The sequence below is a fragment of the Uranotaenia lowii genome, chromosome 2 (assembly GCF_029784155.1).
Source record: "Uranotaenia lowii strain MFRU-FL chromosome 2, ASM2978415v1, whole genome shotgun sequence".
Taxonomy (NCBI): domain Eukaryota; kingdom Metazoa; phylum Arthropoda; class Insecta; order Diptera; family Culicidae; genus Uranotaenia; species Uranotaenia lowii.
In genome coordinates this window covers 8,163,877-8,187,532 of record NC_073692.1, presented here as the reverse complement: position 1 = coordinate 8,187,532, position 23,656 = coordinate 8,163,877, and the positions used below count along the sequence as shown (strand labels likewise).

Below are 23,656 nucleotides of genomic sequence, written 5' to 3'. Positions count from 1 at the left end.
CATTGGCTTTGAAATCGGATATCTGATATATGAGAACTGTCAGCTCCGAAAGGGAAGTTGGAACGAAGCGCCGAGATGATAGAGTGTCACACCTTCGCAAGCAATCAAAATCCTTACAACGATTTTGCTGTGCTGTGACTGCTGCTTCATTCAGCTGATGTTTGGAAGCTGGAGCGCGCAAATGGATAAGAACAACAGCGGAAGATGTGCAGCTGAGCAATTCCCACGCCCTCGAACATCCCTGGAGCGAAGCTGACACCGAATGAACCACTCTGAAACGATGGTAGTGTGAATGTTCCTCCAGCATGAAGATGATGATGATGACAGTCGTGTGGCAAATAGAATTCAGCAGCGAGAATTTTAGAGATAAGAAGATAGAGCAAAAAAGCATCAACAAACACACAAGAGCAATGAGGTGAAAAGGCAAATTGTGTCAGTTTTTGCTGATGCTGCATCGTCGTTGTTGCTTCGAGAGATAGCCTTCAGCATCCCACCTGGATGTTACAACGAGTAATTGCACTTGCGACATTGTTAATCAATTTTTGAAAAATTGAATCAGTGCAGTCGAAATTGAACGAATTTCTTCTTTTGTGTCGAGCTTCTTTTATTCTGGATCACAAAGAAGTTCATTGTTCCACTAAAGTCGTCCATTCCATACTTAATGCACAAAAAGAACTTTTTAACATTAAGTTAAAACTTTGAAAATAATTAAAATAAAAATAAGATTCCTATAAAAGTCAAAATTCAGCACTTAGTTTTTATCTCTGTCGATCTAAATGATCTTTTTAAGCTCAGATTTTCATAGTCTTCTGAAACAAAAACTAACTAACAACGAAATACACTCAAACGTCAAAGGAAATACAATTGACACACTTTCTCCCGGCAATAAAAACGAGCCAGTAGTAAAAAATTATGACCATTACCAAACAACGACTCCCAGTACATTCTTTTTAACGGCCTAATAAGAGAAAACACTCGTTTGCTAAATACAAAGAGACTCCACTTCACTTCGTTCCAATGACCGGAACATTCATTCATTTTTCTCTTTTTCCGTTAAATTCTTCTGTGGCAGCTGCCCAAAATGGACCCGGGGCCTCTTCCATTTGATCAGCGCCCAACACCGAAAGAAATGCTGATAAATATCCGGAAATTTGTGGGCAACATTTTTACGACTCCTTTTCTTCAAAAATCATCCGGCGTTCGCTCTCGATGGAAAACTGGCTGCTCCACCATGCCCTGGGAGATTGTGTTTGTGCGTGTGTCCTTCTGTTTTTCCTACTCGGCCAAGCCACTGCACAGTGGTTCGAAAAGGCTAAAAGTGGAACTTTTTTCGTAGCGCCTCTGTTTTTCATTTTATCTCTTAAGTGTCTTCAGAACATTTGCTTCTTCAAACATGCTTCATAACTTGAAATTATCAAAAGTTAGTGAAAGCCTACTATAAAAAAAATGAAAATTCTAACTTTTTTAGCTCAATACATAGAGCATTACTTTATACCACAAAGTTGTAGAATACAAGAAAATATGAAACTTTGTTGAATACACCACAACTCCATCTCTTTTCACAGCAGAGTAATAAAGGTTTTATTTTAAAAGTTATTTAAAAGTTAGTTTATTAAACTTAACTATAGTTAGATGAAGATTTACATGAATAAAATGTTCTAAACATTTGTTGAGACATTCAAATCCCACATTTTGCACAAGATTGCAATATTTTACGACGTTTCTTAGCCAACTTATTGCATTTTTAAGTATTATTTTTACTCAACTTCACGAGCGTTTATTGCAAAAACGTGCAAGTGGATTTTCAAAACTAATACATCAAATTGAAGCTTGAACTTAGTGCAACAAATTGGTGTTGTTTTCATTTGTCTCCACGCGCTTATATTTGAAAGCAACAAGCTAACGTTTGATGTGTTTTGCGTGTTTCCATACAACAATTATTTTTAACTGCCTTCTGCCTTCGTTTTGCGAAGCATCTGTGTAGCCTGGAAATCAATGTTTCCATTTTTTGTATGGAAACACGTAAAACATATCAAATATATGCTTGTTGTGTTCGAATATGAGCGCGTGGAGACAAATGAAAACAACACCAATTTGTTGCACTAAGTTTAAGCTTCAATTTGATGTATTAGTTTTGAAAATCCACTTGCACGTTTTTGCAATAAACGCTCGTGAAGTTGAGTGAAAATAATACTTAAAAATGCAATAAGTTGGCTAGGAAACATCGTAGAATGTTGAAATCTTGTGCAAAACGTGGGATTTGAATGTCTCAACAAATGTTTTGAACATATTTTTCATGTAAATCCCCATCTCACTATAGTTAAGTTTTAAAAACTAACTTTTAAATAACTTTTAAAATAAAACCTTTATAACTCTGCTGTGAAAAGAGATGGAGTTGTGGTGTATTCAACAAAGTTTCATATTTTCTTGTATTCTACAACTTTGTAGTATAAAGTAATGCTCTATGTATTGAACTAAAAAAGTTAGAATTTTCAATTTTTTTATAGTAGGCTTTGACTAACTTTTGATAATTTCAAGTTATGAAGCATGTTTGAAGAAGCAAATGTTCTGAAGACACTTAAGAGATAAAATGAAAGACAGAGGCACTATGAAAAAAAGTTCCACTTTTAGCCCTCTCGGACCACAGTGCACTGGCCCCGAAGCAAAACTCTCGTCCACGAGCCGAACGAATCTTCCCGGAAGGATATCGCCACCGAAACTAGGTTAATACAGTAATTTTGATAAGACTTCCTGGCAGAGATGAGGGGATCATCCAGCTTCTGGCTTGATGGCAGAACTTTTCGCACTTCAAGCTGCGATGAATATTTGATGGTCGGAATAGATTATTTCAAGGGTCCCTCGCCGAAAATTATGCCTTGTTTCGAAATGCTTTTGTTTCAAGTGTTTCTTTGGATAAAAATTGTCTCCTAACTTTTTTTAAACAACAATTTTCTGAGACAGATTAGTTAAGATATTTCATAAAAACTGACTACGGGGAATTACCTGCTTTATTTTTTTTTATAGGTTATTACAAAAAAGATAAAAATAGATGAAAAAAATTTTTAATATTTTATATTCAACGATCAACAAAAAACCAAATAGAATGGATACAATGGTGTTTCTTTATAAATGAAAAAGCTGTTTTACAAAAGTAGACTTTATTCCACAAAAGGCAAAACTGGAATGAACTAAATTTTCACTTGTTGATTTTACTTAGTGATTAATGGTTGCTTTGCTAGTATAGGGTAAACACTCGCCTACTAGTAGATTGGTAATATACAAAAACTAAAAAGTTTTGTGAAACAGAAATAAAATTTAGTTTTGTGAATGAGATGATAAAAATTCACCTTTAAAACCCCACTTCTTGAAAAATTTGCCTTTTAAGAGTGATTATTCAGCTCAAGTATTGAAAAAATAAATTCTCTGATGAGTTTTGTCCTGTTTTTTCAATAATACCCCCTAAGATATCTCCAAAATGCGAATTGAAGAACAAAACAGATGTTGTTGGATCAAAGTTCGAAATCAACAATTGGAAATTGGAAAGAAAAGTTTTCTGTTTCTCAAGGTTATGATGGTCGTCTTACGTTTTCCGTCAAACTATATCACGAGAAAAAAAAAACAATTCTACAAGAAGAGTGGGCGAAAACAAAAAAAATCGACAATCAACCAAGCGTATCGATCAACGAGGAAAAACGTAAAATAAAAGACCCCTTAAGTAAGAAAGCAACCGAAAAAAAAGCCGAACATTCTCCAGATTTTTCATGGCTCGAATGCTTTTACAAGAATTCTCAATTGACATTTTCTTCCGCTTGTTATCGAAAACGAGGAAGACGCGGGTAGAAAACTTTTTCCCAAAAGTTGAAGAAACACACCACCCGCATTCAAAAGTAATGTTTGAATTTTCTCCGATTTGAGAGATTTTTCTGGTGTTTTTCTTTTTCAGGTGTGAGACTACGAGAAGATGAATTTAATGGGGCTGAAGCTTTTCTGTTGGCATGAAATTCTTGAGAATTTCGACTCACTCTGATTGTTCACATGCTGCCGAATGATTTTCTTGATAAGGGTTTTAATTTAAAAAGGGAATCAAGCAAATTTAACGATGAAGTCTGAAAAAAGTTTGACAAATTGTTTTAACTTCAAGCAACGTAAGCTCTAAAATCTAGTTTTAAAGACAACTTTCATTTACCTTTGATTTAAAAGAAGGAATCTCTAGATATTAAACAAAATGAAAACAAATTCTAAAAATTTAAAAAAAAAATCTTAAAATTGAGTCAATGAAAAAAATATGGAAAACATTTTGTTGAAACCCCCGATTGGGCGAACTGAGTAGGCGTGTGCTGAACCGTCATCACAAGTTTTTTCTTCGTGCTAGAAAATTGTTTAAGCTAAATTCGAGGAAAATCTTATATTTTTGAAGATTTTTAAATCTAGTACAGTTTGTAATATTAGAAATGTGCGAGAAAAGTGTTTTTGAGCAGAAGCCTGTTGAAACCATACACAGAAGCTGTAAGTGAGCTGCCCAAGGAAAAAAAAAGATGTTTTGTCGTTTACTCTGAGCGCTTAGTTGGTACCCGAAAATTATAAGTCGATCAGAAATATCTTCGGTTTTTAATTTCATAAAAAACGGGTTTATTCAATAGGAAAAAAAATGTGAATAGATAATTTCTCCTATTTTATCGATACCTAAGACTTTTTTATCAATCGAAAATTTCGGAACAATTTACTATTCAGTTGAGTTATTGTAAAATTCTTTCATACAAAACAAAAACGACAAAAACGAAAAAAACGACAAAAATGACAAAAATGACAAAAATGACAAAAATGACAAAAATGACAAAAATGACAAAAATGACAAAAATGACAAAAATGACAAAAATGACAAAAATGACAAAAATGACAAAAATGACAAAAATGACAAAAATGACAAAAATGACAAAAATGACAAAAATGACAAAAATGACAAAAATGACAAAAATGACAAAAATGACAAAAATGACAAAAATGACAAAAATGACAAAAATGACAAAAATGACAAAAATGACAAAAATGACAAAAATGACAAAAATGACAAAAATGACAAAAATGACAAAAATGACAAAAATGACAAAAATGACAAAAATGACAAAAATGACAAAAATGACAAAAATGACAAAAATGACAAAAATGACAAAAATGACAAAAATGACAAAAATGACAAAAATGACAAAAATGACAAAAATGACAAAAATGACAAAAATGACAAAAATGACAAAAATTACAAAAATGACAAAAATGACAAAAATGACAAAAATGACAAAAATGACAAAAATGACAAAAATGACAAAAATGAAAAAAATGACAAAAATGACAAAAATGACAAAAATGACAAAAATGACAAAAATGACAAAAATGACAAAAATGACAAAAATGACAAAAATGACAAAAATGACAAAAATGACAAAAATGACAAAAATGACAAAAATGACAAAAATGACAAAAATGACAAAAATGACAAAAATGACAAAAATGACAAAAATGACAAAAATGACAAAAATGACAAAAATGACAAAAATGACAAAAATGACAAAAATGACAAAAATGACAAAAATGACAAAAATGACAAAAACGACAAAAAACGACACAAACGACAAAAATAACAAAAATAACAAAAATGACAAAAATGACAAAAATGACAAAAATGACAAAAATGACAAAAATGACAAAAATGACAAAAATGACAAAAATGACAAAAATGACAAAAATGACAAAAATGACAAAAATGACAAAAATGACAAAAATGACAAAAATAACAAAAATGACAAAAATGACAAAAATGACAAAAATGACAAAAATGACAAAAATGACAAAAATGACAAAAATGACAAAAATGACAAAAATGACAAAAATGACAAAAATGACAAAAATGACAAAAATGACAAAAATGACAAAAATGACAAAAATGACAAAAATGACAAAAATGACAAAAATGACAAAAATGACAAAAATGACAAAAATGACAAAAATGACAAAAATGACAAAAATGACAAAAATGACAAAAATGACAAAAATGACAAAAATGACAAAAATGACAAAAATGACAAAAATGACAAAAATGACAAAAATGACAAAAATGACAAAAATGACAAAAATGACAAAAATGACAAAAATGACAAAAATGACAAAAATGACAAAAATGACAAAAATGACAAAAATGACAAAAATGACAAAAATGACAAAAATGACAAAAATGACAAAAATGACAAAAATGACAAAAATGACAAAAATGACAAAAATGACAAAAATGACAAAAATGACAAAAATGACAAAAATGACAAAAATGACAAAAATGACAAAAATGACAAAAATGACAAAAATGACAAAAATGACAAAAATGACAAAAATGACAAAAATGACAAAAATGACAAAAATGACAAAAATGACAAAAATGACAAAAATGACAAAAATGACAAAAATGACAAAAATGACAAAAATGACAAAAATGACAAAAATGACAAAAATGACAAAAATGACAAAAATGACAAAAATGACAAAAATGACAAAAATGACAAAAATGACAAAAATGACAAAAATGACAAAAATGACAAAAATGACAAAAATGACAAAAATGACAAAAATGACAAAAATGACAAAAATGACAAAAATGACAAAAATGACAAAAATGACAAAAATGACAAAAATGACAAAAATGACAAAAATGACAAAAATGACAAAAATGACAAAAATGACAAAAATGACAAAAATGACAAAAATGACAAAAATGACAAAAATGACAAAAATGACAAAAATGACAAAAATGACAAAAATGACAAAAATGACAAAAATGACAAAAATGACAAAAATGACAAAAATGACAAAAATGACAAAAATGACAAAAATGACAAAAATGACAAAAATGACAAAAATGACAAAAATGACAAAAATGACAAAAATGACAAAAATGACAAAAATGACAAAAATGACAAAAATGACAAAAATGACAAAAATGACAAAAATGACAAAAATGACAAAAATGACAAAAATGACAAAAATGACAAAAATGACAAAAATGACAAAAATGACAAAAATGACAAAAATGACAAAAATGACAAAAATGACAAAAATGACAAAAATGACAAAAATGACAAAAATGACAAAAATGACAAAAATGACAAAAATGACAAAAATGACAAAAATGACAAAAATGACAAAAATGACAAAAATGACAAAAATGACAAAAATGACAAAAATGACAAAAATGACAAAAATGACAAAAATGACAAAAATGACAAAAATGACAAAAATGACAAAAATGACAAAAATGACAAAAATGACAAAAATGACAAAAATGACAAAAATGACAAGAATGACAAAAATGACAAAAATGACAAAAATGACAAAAATGACAAAAATGACAAAAATGACAAAAATGACAAAAATGACAAAAATGACAAAAATGATAAAAATGACAAAAATGACAAAAATTACAAAAATGACAAAAATTACAAAAATTACAAAAATTACAAAAATTACAAAAATTACAAAAATTACAAAAATTACAAAAATTACAAAAATTACAAAAATTACAAAAATTACAAAAATTACAAAAATTACAAAAATTACAAAAATTACAAAAATTACAAAAATTACAGAAATTACAAAAATTACAAAAATTACAAACATTACAAAAATTTCAAAAATTACAAAAATTACAAAAATTACAAAAATTACAAAAATTACAAAAATTACACAAATTACAAAAATTACAAAAATAACAAAAATTACAAAAATTACAAAAATTACAAAAATTACAAAAATTACAAAAATTACAAAAATTACAAAAATTACAAAAATTACAAAAATTACAAAAATGACAAAAATTAAAAAAATTACAAAAATTACAAAAATGACAAAAAAGACAAAAATGACAAAAATGACAAACATGACAAAAATGACAAAAATGTCAAAAATGACAAATATTACAAAAATTACAAAAATTACAAAAATTACAAAAATTACAAAAATTACAAAAATTACAAAAATTACAAAAATTACAAAAATTACAAAAATTACAAAAATTACAAAAATTACAAAAATTACAAAAATTACAAAAATTACAAAAATTACAAAAATTACAAAAATTACAAAAATTACAAAAATTACAAAAATTACAAAAATTACAAAAATTACAAAAATTACAAAAATTACAAAAATTACAAAAATTACAAAAATTACAAAAATTACAAAAATTACAAAAATTACAAAAATTACAAAAATTACAAAAATTACAAAAATTACAAAAATTACAAAAATTACAAAAATTACAAAAATTACAAAAATTACAAAAATTACAAGAATTACAAAAATTACAAAAATTACAAAAATTACAAAAATAAGTTCAATTTTGTCATTTTTGACAAAAGCGATTAATTTCACTCTTTTCATTGATGTCAAAAAATGAACTGCGAAGCTTTTTCAATTATGATATTTTGTCAGTTTTATCGATTTCGATTATTGAGTGGGATTTGCCGAATAAGTTTTTTTCAACAATGTGGTCAATTTTGTCATTTTTGTAAACTTTTTACCAATAGTCGATTTGATCATTTTTACTGAATTTTTGCCTTCCGTTAATTGTTTTTTTGCTCATTATTGGCAATTTTGTCAAATTCAATCAGTTTGAAAATTTGGTCAATTCTTTCAATGTCGTCAATTTTGTTGTTGATATTTATTTTTTCAGTTGGGTCATTTATATTATTTATATACATATTTTTCAACCTCATTTGTCATTTATGTAAATTCTTTGAATTTGTATCAGTTTAGCTTATTTTGTCTATTTTTGTTTTAAAATTTCAACTTAACAAAATCCCAATTTTTAACAATGATATCTAAATTTGCAAATTTCACAAAACCTCATTTAATTGACAAAAATGCCAAAATGACGAAATTGAAATTATTGACAGAATTGTCAAAATTATAGAAATTTTTAAAGAAATAATGATTGTTAATTTATTATTTGAACGATTCTTTGATTCTACGATAACGAATCGTATTTTACTTCGGCGATTCTTATCATATGCTGTAACTCCACAAAGAGTTCATTAAAATTATACTTGTTTCGAAAAATTTCATTGAATCGGGATCATACAGAATAATCCAGGATTCAGTAGTTTTGAAATAACCAACTAGTTACAAATAAACTTATTAAATAGAAAATTTGGATATTTATCTTATCTATATACAATTTTGAGGTTTCATATTTCCAAATAATTTCTTTAATCATAACTAGATGATCCCGAATTAAGAAAACTTACATTTGTTTATGATTTTGTACAATATGTATCCACATATAAATAACAGGCTGTAAAAAATTCTCCAATAAAAAATTAAATGAAATAAAAAAAAAATCTTCGATCATCGATTCAGCTTTATTGTCTCGAACCACTTCATGCTTTACAATAAATTTTGAAATAAAAATTTTATTCTGAAGTTAACGGAATAATGTTCAATCGAATTCTCAATTATTCTCTTTTCGATTTGTAAACTAGAGCTCCTAGCCACTTCAAATGGATTGCATGCATTTCTTAGATCTTGAATAATTGCACTCACAATGTGATTGGAATTAACTTTTTTTTTGAAACGTCAAGAGACACTTCAATAGTGCCAAGTCACACAGTCAATTTCAGGGAATGATTAATTTATGGCAATTTAATTACATTTTTAAGCTTGATGGAATAATGGAGTGGGTACCAATCAGAATTTAATTTGATGGTTTTTGCATTTTTGTCTTTGAGTTTATCGTAATGATATCAAAGTAAAATGCGTTACTGGTCCATTAACAAAAAAGCAATGGCTTTTCCACCTCTCACAAAAAAAAATGGAATAATGAATATCCTGAAGAAAAAAAACGCAACATAAAAAGTTTTCCATTGATTGGTATTAAAGTTTTTCGTTTACCTCTTCAAAATAAAATTATAAAACACAAAAATGCTACATAAAAAAAAATTTAACTTTCGGAAAGAATTAATCAGTGATGCATTGAAGTTAGAAGAAAATAAATTTAAAAACCATATTTGGTTCTTTTTCTTCATGTTATTTTGACTTCAGATAGGAAAAAGGGCAAAAATAGGAAATCGCTCAAAAGAGAGAAAGATGTATCTAAATGAGAATTCTGTCTGTTTGTCTGTCTGCCCAAGGTAAAAAAGGGTCTTTCAAAATCAAACAGCTGTAAATTGCCATTCATTAAATCAATTTTCGGTTCCTTTTTTGAAGAATGTGAAGTTTGAATATGTTGACAATTTATTTTTCATAAATTTGAATCATTTGAGGTGCGCATTAAAATGCAAAGGAACCCCAGCAAACATAAAATCGTATTGAAAATGGTAACTCAAGTCATTAAAAATGTTACTGCGAATCGTAATTCCAACTAACGCAAATAAAAGGTCGTAAAAATCGTTTTTCGAAGTCGGATTAAATGGCTTAAATCGGATATGATCAAAAGTCCGACAGGTTAGCAGATATTGAAGAAAATTTCGTTCCTTTTTTTTCTCCCGCATGGGTCAAGTGAGAGAACAGCTTTGTTGCTCTCTTTGCGACCATCAGTGCAACCAGATTGCAAAAAATCAGATGGTGTATTTGCAAGAATTGCCCAATGACAAAGGCAGCAAATATTGTCGCTGGCAACGGTTTGCATGCATTGAGAGAAAAAACTTGTGCTCTCTTCCATTCTTTCAGTATGTATCTATAAGGTGTCGGATATCGCCCGAATCGTATACTCTTATTGCTTTAGCCAGAAATTGAAAATATGTATGTATATTGCCTCCACTTTGGTAGGTAAATGCTGTTTTTTCGTGTTTTATACGATCATTCTTTAATGTATATGAAACGTATAACAAAGTTGTTGAGAAATATACCTACAAAAATGTTTGCTGGGACCTTTATATTTGAAAAAAACTGTCTCTACTTTGCTTTCCTATGCTGAAATTTATCGCAAGCAAATGAGTAGGAATTGTACTTTTGTTATTATTTCTGGACTTCATAATCTTTTTCTTCTTCTTTGGAATATAACCGGCATTAGTTTTTTCAAATTAATAATTTAATGAAGTTGATAGGTATTGTTATAGTTTCTTGCTATCACCAAGTGTTAAAACAAAAATACCAATAGAATAAATTAAATATTTTAAGAAGCAAACTTTTTACAATTGTTTTTTAATTTTCAGAAATTTGCTAGCTTATTTTATTCTATTACAGACGTTGTATCTTAAAAAGTTTAAACTGTTAAAGGCTTTTGAGTAAAAAAATGCAACTTATTCTTAAATCTCCCAATTGAATATCAGACATATTTTTAAACATTCAAACACATCAATCCTATACCTATTTAATTTGGATCTCAAAAGAAAGAATCAAGCAAAATAAAGTTGCAAATGAACTACGTTGTTCTTCCCATGTTAAATACCAAAGTTGTTCAGATGAAAATTAAAAAAATACTGAGGAAAATATTATTTCAACCTCTCAACTTTTCCCATGAAAATCTGTTGCCAATCATACTCGCTCAATTTATTTCCAGTTTTTTTTGTTCCCCAAACCCGCATCCAAAACCCACTTATAAACACACGCTCACAAATTCAAACGCCCTGTAAATAAGTCTTCCGATCGCTTAATGGTGCAATAATGATAAATCTCCAAACGGATTCCTGCATAGAATTTCGATTGGGTTCGTTCGGCCCGGGACTCGGTCTGATTTCGTCTTTTTTTTTGCTTTGCTCCTTCCAATCCACCAAATAATGGATCCCCAATAAAAAGCGGCCTTGTGATAAATATCATTCCCGCAATCGACCATCGTTATGGAGCCAATTTTTGTAAAGTCCTTCCCTTTTTTTTGGCTCGGGCTACCCAGCTACTGCTGCTACCTTTTCAATTCTCGGAAAGTCAGTGGGCGCATGAAATCGGAATCGAAAACCTCCATCGGGCCCCGGATTCTCAATAAGTATAAACTCTACCATCATTTTCAGTCACGCTCCAAGAACGTCGCTTATTGATTTAGCGGTTCTTGATTTATTCATTTGTTTTGATTTCTTACTCCCCCATATCACTGGGCGAATGGTTCTGGGCCGCAAGAAATCGAATCGAGAAAAAAAGAGGATGATAAAACGAAATGGTTATTGCCTTTCTGATAATATATATATTTTTGCTTTTTGCACTTTTTCCAAGAAGCCTCGGCTCGTCGAATGGATCATCATCCCTCTTGTTTGAGAGAATTTTGAAAGGGGTAGAATTATGGCTTATAATTTTTTACATTCTATCCGATTAATGCAAATTCTGTAGGGAGCCGAGTTATTGAAATGATAAAATGTGTTGCTTGAAATTGACAAATACTCTAAAACTATTTTAAAAAGTGCTAAAAGATGTTAATTTGGAGATTTGAATAATTTCAAAGGAAACAGTGGCTCCAGAGAGTTAAATATGATGAATTAAATACTTTTGGCTGAAAATCATACTTTTATAATATTTCAATCACAAAATAAATTGTTTCAAAATTTTCGATTGATAAAAAACTGATGAGAATCGAAAATTTTAAGAAGTTAACCATTCACATTCCTTTTTCCATTAAAGAAACCAGTTTTTGGAAATCGGACATCAAAGAAATTTTTGACGGACACGTATTCGATCCTAAATTGGGTTTATACTATTTCAGAGCTGTGTTTTTATTAAGTTTCTGTTAAAGTCTGCAACTGATTGTTGAATTCTGATGCAATGTTTGAAAGGTTGATTCTGTTATTTCAAATGCTTAGTTTCTCTTTCGTTGATCTAATTTTTTAGTTTCCAATCCATATATTTTTTTCCTCTCTACGATTTGATTTTTTTTATAATGTAAACATTTTTTTGGTGTTTATTCATATACTATGTTCTAGCTCTGAGTGAATTTTGCAGTTTCGCTGGAACAAATGGTGTCAAATTTTTATACAAATTTGAGATTCGTTGAGCGTTTCCTTGAAGTGAACCAAATCATCTGAAATTTGGCATGGCGCCTACTGAAAAGCCATAGAACGATTTCAGCACCCAGGTTTTGATTTGAAAAACATGACTGTGTATTCGGACAATCCTAATACATATGTAGATACTAAAAAATCAAAAGAAGTTCTCGTGCCACGTTAGATTGGACTAATTTTCGATACCTCATAATTTTTTTTGTGTGTAGGAATTCGCTAAAAAAGTTGATGAGCATAGTCAGATATCTAAATTGTCATATTATATGACATCGAACAAAAAGGCAACAAATGTATAAGTTTTTTGAACTAATCTCGTGATGACAGTGAGCTCAATGATGAAAAGTCCTCCACATGTGAGAATCGGTCCTCTGGTAGCATTTTGGTGCATCATTAACAAGGTTGAACGGACTTGAGTATAATCTCGGCGATATTTTGCCGAGTAAGGGATTTCGGTCATCAATCCAAATATGGTAAGTGCTAGATTATCATGCTGCAAAAGAGGTTTACATTTAGAAGAAATTCGGAGTCATTGTAATACTCACCATTTCATGAAAGGCGTCCACAAACCAGCAGCACGAAATAGTGTTCATAATGGAACCCAACATAGCTCCACAGCTTATGAAGGTAAGCATCGACAAGCCGTCTTTCAGAATTTCAAACAACAAAAGGCTCCAAATGACTAGCGCATACAGATAACATAATAAAAATGATCTTTCTACCAACTGTTTTACCTTATAGTACATCCTGTTGAAAAAAATAAGATTTTTTTTAAATTTTAACGGAGTGAAATTAAAATAACATAAACCTACTTGAGCAGTTGACCATGTTGAAAAGCTACAATTTGAATGTTTCGCTTGAGAATTTCCCAAAAAAGAGCATCATCACAGGGATCTCGACGATGGGACTTTTGCGGCTGATTTGATCTTGTAGTTTCCCAAGTGAAAAATGTGGTTTGCATAATTTGGCTATAACCATGATCAATAATCTGCAGCTCTGCGTGAACTGCACGAATCAACGCTGCAGGGATTGCATTCCAGCAAAATATGTTTGGTACCAAAGAGATTGCAAATATAAGATTGATCGTATGCAATACTTGTGCATTCCGGGCTCCGATTAATTTTTCAAGCTGTTCAGTACCGAATAGAATTCTAGGCAAAACACTTGGAATCGCCAGTAGTGTCAGTTCACCTAAGTCATGTAAAACTAAGAAGAAGAAAATATAATGGATTGTTTTACGACTTTTTGCTCGGACCAAATGATCGAAAGCAGGATTTCCAGATTGGATATTCCCTTCGTCGAAAAATCGTCTTGCATCGTTAACGGAGCTCAAGAAGTGTTTCCACTCTGATCTGTTGAAAATGCATAATGCAAACGTGCATGATGTCATAACACGATAAGTGAAGTAGTCTTCCAGGGAGAAAAAAATCCAAAGTACTAGAAGTGAGGCAGATATGCACAAAGCATAGATCAGGTAAATGTAGGTCAAACTGTGCCAAATTCGAATCACTTTGTTTGGCGAATCTGTTTCCATTCCTGTCAGATGGAAATTATTTAGAAGTTACAAAAAATGTGTGCGTTTGCTTTTCTGTGAGCTTATAGGAAAATAAGTCACTTTATTTACCTGACAACTTGATAAGAAAATCCAGCATACGAAAACCATCTTCTCCAGGACGACTCCAACGTATAAGGGCACACATACATTTTTTAGATTTTCTCAGTAGATTAAACATCGTTGAAAACATCTTTGTTGGAAAGGTCGTAACTTACTAAGCCTTCAAACGAAAGAACAGGCTTCAAACGTTCTTCATAGGCAGTGTTAAAAAAGAACAAACGTAAAATTTCTCAAAACATTTTCTTCAAAACGTCAATAACAACGCGTAATTATTTATTGTTGTGAGAGCCATTTGCTTGAAGCAACGCAGGAATACAGAATTGAGAAAATGTTCAGCTGACCATGTTTATTTACGAAGGTTTATCAAAGGCTCGAATGAAAACCATATGATTAAAGCACACATCAAAAAGGAGAAGGATGTGTGAATTATTTTTAAATTTTATGCAATATTCTTGAGTCTTTTTCAGCTGTTCACTACAATGATGTTAAATTTAATTACAGATTAGGTTTATAAAATGTAATTTGAATGGAATGGTGTGTTTTCTTTACAAGCATATGAACACCATATGATTGATTTCCATCCATGAACCTTGACATACATTTCTAAAAAGCCTGGTTTAAAACACATAACAGTGCATTTTAGTCTTTCCCACAGTCTGTTTATTATATGTGAATTTTGTATATATTGTTCAAAATCATTTACAAGTGAAGGTTTTCTTAATTCTGAAACATCAAATTATAATTTAAGAATAATCAACATAGTGAGTCTGAAAGCATTTGTAAATACTAAATTCTAAACTGTATATAAGATAAAAGTTTTGGAAAGTAATCATCATTTTCAAATAAACAACTTTATTTGCAACTCATTGGGGTTTCTTAAATTACTTGATCCAGGAATATTCTGTATATTCCCGTTTCTAAAAAAAAAGTGAAACAAGTATGATCTCAATGAACTCTTTTTTGAGTATCAGCAAATGGATACTAAAAAAAAAGAATTAAGAATACAATTTAAAGAAAATGCCCCACCATGTGTTTTGAACAATTTAACGTTTGCCCTGATTGTCATCTGAATTGAAAAAATCAAGTATATTTAAAAAAAAATTGGTAAAATTACAATCCCGGAGTAAGATACACTTCATTGGTTCAATAAGCGGTTGAAGTTACAAATGCTTTTTAAAATTTTGATAACTATGGCAATTTTGAAAATTTCGTCAATAATTTCAATGTCGTCATTTCGGCATTTTGGTCAATTAAGATAAGTTTTCAATTTTGTAGTTTTTGCCAATTTAGTTCTCATCGACAAAAAACGATAAAAATACGAGATGTTTTCGAAATCGACAAATGTTAAGATTGAAAGTTACAAAAAATACATATAAATGATTAAATAAATCAAATTGACGAAATAAACACTAATGACAAAACTGACGAAATAAACATATGTGACGACATTGCCAGAATTGACCAAAATTTAAAAATTAATAAAATTCAAAATAAAAATGAATGAAAAAAAACAAAATTGACAATATGCAAACTTTTTTCAAAAATTACCAAATTTACAAAATCTGAAAATATTTGACAAATTTGACTACATTAGCCGGCCTTCGACCAGACCAGACTGAGCGCCATTAGAAAATTTAAAAACAACAGAAACTAAATCTCGAGTTATTAATATTCTAGATCGTAAAACCGAATAGGATTGACTAAAATGAATTCCTTCAATTATAAACTATTGTTTCTAACTCACAAACATAAAAAATTATGTTCCTAGATGAAAATATTTGGACATGAAGTTCAAGTGTCTCGAAAAAATTCAGATGGCTTTCAGTTCGGTCTGGTCGAATCCCGACCATTTATAAAATAAACTGATTTGACAAAACCATCGAAAAAACCAAATTGATGAAACTGACAAAATAAACATAAGAGACATAATTGACAAGATCAACAATGTTGAATCGTTATTGTCATTTTTGTAGTTTTTGTCATTTTTGTAATTTTTGTCATGTTTGTCATTTTTGTCATTTTTGTCATTATTGTCATTTTTGTCATTTTTGTCATTTTTGTCATTTTTGTCATTTTTGTCAGTTTTGTCATTTTTGTCATTTTTGTCATTTTTGTCATTTTTGTCATTTTTGTCATTTTTGTCATTTTTGTCATTTTTGTCATTTTTGTCATTTTTGTCATTTTTGTCATTTTTGTCATTTTTGTCATTTTTGTCATTTTTGTCATTTTTGTCTTTTTTGTCATTTTTGTCATTTTTGTCATTTTTGTCATTTTTGTCATTTTTGTCATTTTTGTCATTTTTGTCATTTTTGTCATTTTTGTCATTTTTGTCATTTTTGTCATTTTTGTCATTTTTGTCATGTTTGCCATTTTTGTCATTTTTGTCATTTTTGTCATTTTTGTCATTTTTGTCATTTTTGTCATTTTTGTCATTTTTGTCATTTTTGTCATTTTTGTCATTTTTGTCATTTTTGTCATTTTTGTCATTTTTGTCATTTTTGTCATTTTTGTCATTTTTGTCATTTTTGTCATTTTTGTCATTTTTGTCATTTTTGTCATTTTTGTCATTTTTGTCATTTTTGTCATTTTTGTCATTTTTGTCATTTTTGTCATTTTTGTCATTTTTGTCATTTTTGTCATTTTTGTCATTTTTGTCATTTTTGTCATTTTTGTCATTTTTGTCATTTTTGTCATTTTTGTCATTTTTGTCATTTTTGTCATTTTTGTCATTTTTGTCATTTTTGTCATTTTTGTCATTTTTGTCATTTTTGTCATTTTTGTCATTTTTGTCATTTTTGTCATTTTTGTCATTTTTGTCATTTTTGTCATTTTTGTCATTTTTGTCATTTTTGTCATTTTTGTCATTTTTGTCATTTTTGTCATTTTTGTCATTTTTGTCATTTTTGTCATTTTTGTCATTTTTGTCATTTTTGTCATTTTTGTCATTTTTGTCATTTTTGTCATTTTTGTCATTTTTGTCATTTTTGTCATTTTTGTCATTTTTGTCATTTTTGTCATTTTTGTCATTTTTGTCATTTTTGTCATTTTTGTCATTTTTGTCATTTTTGTCATTTTTGTCATTTTTGTCATTTTTGTCATTTTTGTCATTTTTGTCATTTTTGTCATTTTTGTCATTTTTGTCATTTTTGTCATTTTTGTCATTTTTGTCATTTTTGTCATTTTTGTCATTTTTGTCATTTTTGTCATTTTTGTCATTTTTGTCATTTTTGTCATTTTTGTCATTTTTGTCATTTTTGTCATTTTTGTCATTTTTGTCATTTTTGTCATTTTTGTCATTTTTGTCATTTTTGTCATTTTTGTCATTTTTGTCATTTTTGTCATTTTTGTCATTTTTGTCATTTTTGTCATTTTTGTCATTTTTGTCATTTTTGTCATTTTTGTAATTTTTGTCATTTTTTCATTATCTTTGAAAACGTCAGTTTATCCTTGATTGCCATTGAATCATTTTGTTTAAAAACATGTAAGAAATTATCTTCAATTTTAGGAGAGCCAATCCAAAACATTCATTGGAAAATCGTCAAACAAAAAAAAAATGACTCTGCCATTCCGACAAGTTCCAGCCCTGATAAGATTTCTATTTTTGGAAAGTGGCATTTCTCCTTTCGAAATTGCTCAATTGTAAACTGATGACCCTCGAGATGGTTGCTCGATTCTCGTAATCTCCACTCCGGGACTCCGGGCTTATAATTTCATCGCTCATTTTGAAGGTAGGTTGGTATCGAAAATGTTGCCCGGGACACCAAAACAATCTGCTTTCAACGACGCACTTCCAGCAAATCACCGTCATCATACAGACTCCAAAGTAGGAAAGATTTATACCTTGAAGAGTTTTCCACACAGAAACGAGCCCATCTCAGCGGAGTAATTCGTCGTTTGTCATATCGGAGGGCACCTTTGGAAGAATAAATTTAATAATCCTTCCCGCATTGCTGTGTGGGAGAATTTTTCACATCGTCATTTCGTCAACATCAACATCATTATCATCAGCATCTTGAAGTATCCCACGTTTCTGTTTCTGACGTAAAGATGCCGGATTGCCTTTTACTGGTGACCTTCAGAAATGTATGTCAAAATAACGCTTTGGGTAAAAACTTTCTGATGAATCTTTTTGAAAACGTTCTCAATTGCTAATTGTTATATGTTTTATTCAAATCTCGTGAGTAAAAAATGCCTTGAATCTTTTTCTTCCATTTTTTGTACGCAATTGAAAACTCAATGAGCTAACTAACCTACATTGCACAATTTTCTCCCCACAATCGTTACATTTTGTTATTTTTAAGCGCACTCGTGCTCGTATAGCGAGTTCCCAACCGCAACAGCAGCAGAGAAAAATGAAGTGAAATGCGCTTTCGAGTATTGTCGCTTCCGTTGTGAGAATTCGTTACCACATCGCCCAGTTTCCGGGAGACCCTTTGCCTTGGCCATCAGGCGGATCAGACCAATGTAGCCTGCATAAGAGCCGTCCTACAAACAAACGAAAGTTGGGCAGAGCAACGCGAGAAAAAAAAACCCTACAACCTTAAAGCGGAAACGGAAACACTATGTGGATGGCGAATAGCACAAGAGAGTTGCAAAATCCACTCGAATGAACACAAACAAGTGTGCTCTCGACAGGCACAGACAGAGTGTGGCTGCACAACTTCAGTGTGAGTCGGATGCAGAATTTCATATTTCCCACAGCCGGTGCGCGGCGATTTTTTTTCGTTTTTGCCCAGCCAGCACACTTTATTTTTGCATCCCTCAAGTTTGAAAAGTTGGTCTAGGGGAGAAAAACAAAACCAGCCGAGAAAAGTAAATGCCAAACTCGAGCGCTCGGTCCCGGAAGTCAATGGTGAGAAAAGCGGAAATCTCCACGCAGCGCAGCAATGGGCCGCTAACGGAAGCTGTAACCTTTGTTTGCCTCATTGTGATGTTACAAAATGTTTTTTCTACTGACCTGCATTCTTCTCCATCAATCATTTTCGAGGTTTCGGAGTGTGACAATTCAGCTTTTAAAATATTTTATTACATTGAGTTCAACCAACCTTTCATCCGAAATATTATTGAATCGAAAAAAAACACCATGTTATTTCGTAGAATCGCATGTTAGGTCGATTTTTCCGGAACTAATTCTGGTTTTGTGTCTGGCGCACAAAAGACTTTCCAATTTGTTTTGCGTCCCGATAAATAATGTTCCATTCGCATTAGAAACACACAAACACAGAGTCGTACACCTAAATACAACAAACCTTGCAAAGCTATCAGTTGTTTCTCATTAAAGTTGCATTATTCTGGTGCCAGGATTAGGGAAACCACAATCCCACAAAAACCAGAAGCATAAATTCTCTCCCCCCCCACCATTTTGCACCAGAGCAGGGACAAAGCCAGAGACAGTGGATATTTTCCGAATGTTAGAATCAAACGAAATAGTAGCAGATCGGGGGAAAAATAAGCTAAATACAGCCTTTCCCCCCTACAACATGTTTCGACAAAACAGAAAGATTAGGTTTCCCGAGGATTAGTTTAGAATTTTGCTAAACAAGCTCATTATGAGGTGCATCGGTTGATTTTAGATGCGGTTTAAGTTCGATATTTAAATTACAGACAACAAACAAAAATATCATCAATCTGAGTTTAACTTATTTTGCTTAAAACCATCGCCCAAATCAAATCCACCTAATTATTCAAAAATATCATGACGAACCACCTCGAATTGAAATTCATTAGAGAATAGTTCGGCTGAAAGAAAAAAAAACCTCCCTCTAGGACAGTGGTTTTCAAACTTTTTCCATTCAACGCCCTTTTCACTAAATTTTTGAGCTCAACGCCTCCTTCTAAAGGGTGATACGGTCAAAATTTGGTCAATATCAACTTGACGTATTTCTTTTTGATTTTGGAATTCACTCCTATTTTGATTTTGGAATTCACTCTTCAGTAGTCAAAATGCCGTCCAAGGAAGAAGAGCAGCGTATCAAAATTTTGCTCGCGCATCGCGAAAATCCGAGCTACTCGCACGCAAAGCTGGCAAAATCGCTAAAAGTTGCCAAATCAACCGTTACAAATATAATTAAAGTGTTTGGGAAACGTTTGTCGACAGCCAGGAAGTCTGGATCGGAGGGAAATCGAAAAACGGAAGCCGTTGAGACGACAAAGAGAGTTGTCGGTAGTTTCAAGCGAAACCCTAATCTCTCTCTCCAAGATGCCGCAAATAAGCTGGGTGTATCGTCTACAACCGTGCATCGAGCCAAAAAACGAGCCGGACTATCGATTTACAAGAAGGTGGTGACTCCATATCGCGATGATAAACAAAATACGACGGCCAAAGCGCTATCCCGGAGGCTGTACACGACGATGCTGACGAAGTTTGACTGCGTGGTAATGGACGACGAAACCTACGTCAAAGCCGACTACAAGCAGCTTTTGGGACAGGAGTTTTATACGGCAAAAGGAAGGGGAAAGGTAGCAGATATTTTCAAGCACATGAAACTGTCTAAGTTCGCGAAGAAATATCTGGTTTGGCAAGCCATCTGTACCTGTGGCTTGAAAAGCAGCATTTTCATAGCTTCCGAGACTGTCAACCAATAAATTTACGTGAAAGAGTGTTTGAATAAACGTCTGCTGCCTTTCCTGAAGAAACACGGTTGTTCCGTACTGTTTTGGCCGGATTTGGCATCTTGCCATTACGGTAAAAAGGCCATGGAGTGATACGCCGCCAGCAACGTGCAGGTGGTTCCCAAGGACAAGAACCCTCCCAACACGCCAGAGCTCCGCCCAATTGAGAAATACAGGGCTATTGTCAAGCGGCACCTAAAGAAGACCAAAAAAACTGCTAAGGACGAGCAGCAGTTCAAGGCAAACTGGCTCTCTGCGGCGAAGAAGGTGGACAAGGTGGCTGTACAAAATCTGATGGTAGGGGTTAAGCGCAAGGCCCGACAATCCGGATTTGGAAAAGCGAAAGCCTTACTGAATATTTTTCCTGAATTTTATACTTATTAAACTTGAAAAAGAAATTTAATTTGATTTTTTAAATAAAAGATTTCACCGATTTACACGTGTTTTCCCTTGACCAAATTTTGACTGCATCACCCTTTAATAGTTCTTGAAATGCAAAAGGTTTATTGGAATCTTTTAAAACCATACGCATTTTTAACTAAGTTTGTAAACAAAACTCAACATTTATTCAAAGATTTTAATTTAATGATTAATGGCATTTCGGTGAATTATACATTCTAATAGGAAGAATTTCAAATGAAAGTAATGAAAATTATAGACGGATAGATTAGATTAGGAAGCATGAAAGGTGTTGAAAATGAGCCAAGAGCGTGATTTGAGAAAACTTCTTGCCGCACAAGACCATTTGTCCCACATCGTATTATTGTCTAGAAGAAGCAAAGTCGATAGGCTGACTTTGCATTGATCTATACAATGATACATGGATGGATCGAAGCACGTGTTTTTTCGTACCCCGATCGGACAAAAGGAAATGTACGGCCGGCTCAGATGAAGTTTTCTATTGCGAGAGCTGGTTCGATCGATGTGTAAGCTGTTTTCGGGTGTTCGTTGTTTGCACGGCGACGCTACTACTTTATTGTTTCGCGCACTTTGAGTAACCGTCAACGTCCCTACTTCTTAAGCCATGCACATCAATTAGTGAACTGCATTTTTATTTCCCCATATTTCCCCCCCTTTTCTTTGCCAATTGATTTTGTGTTATTTACGAAGTTTTCTCAAATCACGCTCTTGGCTCATTTTCAACACCTTTCATGCTTCCTAATCTAATCTATCCGTCTATAATTTTCATTACTTTCATTTGAAATTCTTCCTATTAGAATGTATAATTCACCGAAATGCCATTAATCATTAAATTAAAATCATAAACCAGCGGTGATAAACTGTTAACACATTTATTCAAAGAATAAAGTAAAAAATTTAAACTAGAGTCCATAACCGGCTGAGGTGCATAGGTTTTTTTTTTAAATTTTAATTGCTTTATTTCTAATTATTGAAATATCACTTTTGACTCTAAAATCCATAAAAAGCGAGTCGGAAAACAAAGACGTCTACTGATGATCGCAGAAATATTGAGTTCGTTGGCAAAGATAACTTTGTATAATTAATATGTTCAGAAAATATTTCATAAAAATTTAAATACTGTACAAAATTTGGCGAAAAGCTAATTTTGCTAGCACTAAATCACTGGTAAAAAAACAGTTAACAAGTGAAATCTGTTTGTTCATGAATATTGACTGAAATGAGAAAATTTTAAAATAGCGCCTGGGTAAACAATTTTAGGTTTTTATCAAAACGACCGAGCCTTAAAGTTGACGACAAAAATTCTAATTTCTTAGAAAAAAAAAATGAATCTGTAGATAACTCTGTGGATCATCCTAACCAGTATGATTATCCGTAATTCATTATTCGTAAATTTCGTAGAACTATTGTGCAAATCATCGAAAATTCAATCATTTCACTTGAAGATTGGCAATCTACATCATGAATCAGTTTAAAAATCTTATGTTGGTGATAAATAATACTAAGAAAATATTACTATATAAAATTAAGAAAATCCGCGAAATCTGTAAAATTAATCTAGAATCAAGAATGTACACAAACTATAATTATATCGAAACTTGCTTAAAAAACTGTATAATTGAGGATTTGTAATGAGATTTTGACAACCTTGCTCAACATCTTAGTGCAAAGCTCTCATACAGAACTTTAAATGTAAAAAAAAAACAATTTTTCTACCGTTATTAAAAAAAGTCTAATGGCTAATTTAAAATGTGGAAGACTTCTCGTAAATACTCCAAGAAAAAAGAAATCAAATTCGATGAATTTCAAAAACATTTCAACGTTTGAAGCTGAGAAGATTCTGATTTCCTATAAAAAAAAAGTTTAACTTTAATTTAACGCTAGGATTTACACCTTTGAATGGAAGAGATGACAAATCGTATCATCAGCCAATTAGAATTTTTCTCAGAAAACAGTTTAAACTTTTTAAATGAATCAGGAAGGCCTTCAATTTTTGTTTGCAATAACAAAGATAAGCAAATAATGTCTTTATTTGGAAAAATGATTGCGA

At 31.2% G+C, this 23,656-nt stretch overlaps 1 protein-coding gene across 1 annotated transcript; it reads right to left on the bottom strand.

Moving 5' to 3' along the window:
• Positions 1–12,958: 12,958 nt before the first annotated feature.
• Positions 12,959–13,920, bottom strand: LOC129749767 (uncharacterized). Its single transcript, XM_055744841.1, has 3 exons — positions 13,772–13,920; positions 13,505–13,706; positions 12,959–13,452 (listed from the first exon to the last, which is right to left on the bottom strand). The coding sequence occupies exons 1-3, from the start codon at positions 13,918–13,920 to the stop codon at positions 13,222–13,224; spliced, it is 582 nt and encodes a 193-aa protein (XP_055600816.1). The 3' UTR covers positions 12,959–13,221.
• Positions 13,921–23,656: the final 9,736 nt, after the last annotated feature.

Coding starts and splice junctions, on each gene's coding strand:
- LOC129749767 (XM_055744841.1), bottom strand. CDS start 13,920: ATGCAAACCACATTTTTCACTTGGGAAACTACAAGATCAAATCAGCCG. Junction 13,707..13,771: donor CAACATGGTCAACTGCTCAA/GTAGGTTTATGT, acceptor TTTTTTCAACAG/GATGTACTATAAGGTAAAAC. Junction 13,453..13,504: donor TGGACGCCTTTCATGAAATG/GTGAGTATTACA, acceptor CCTCTTTTGCAG/CATGATAATCTAGCACTTAC.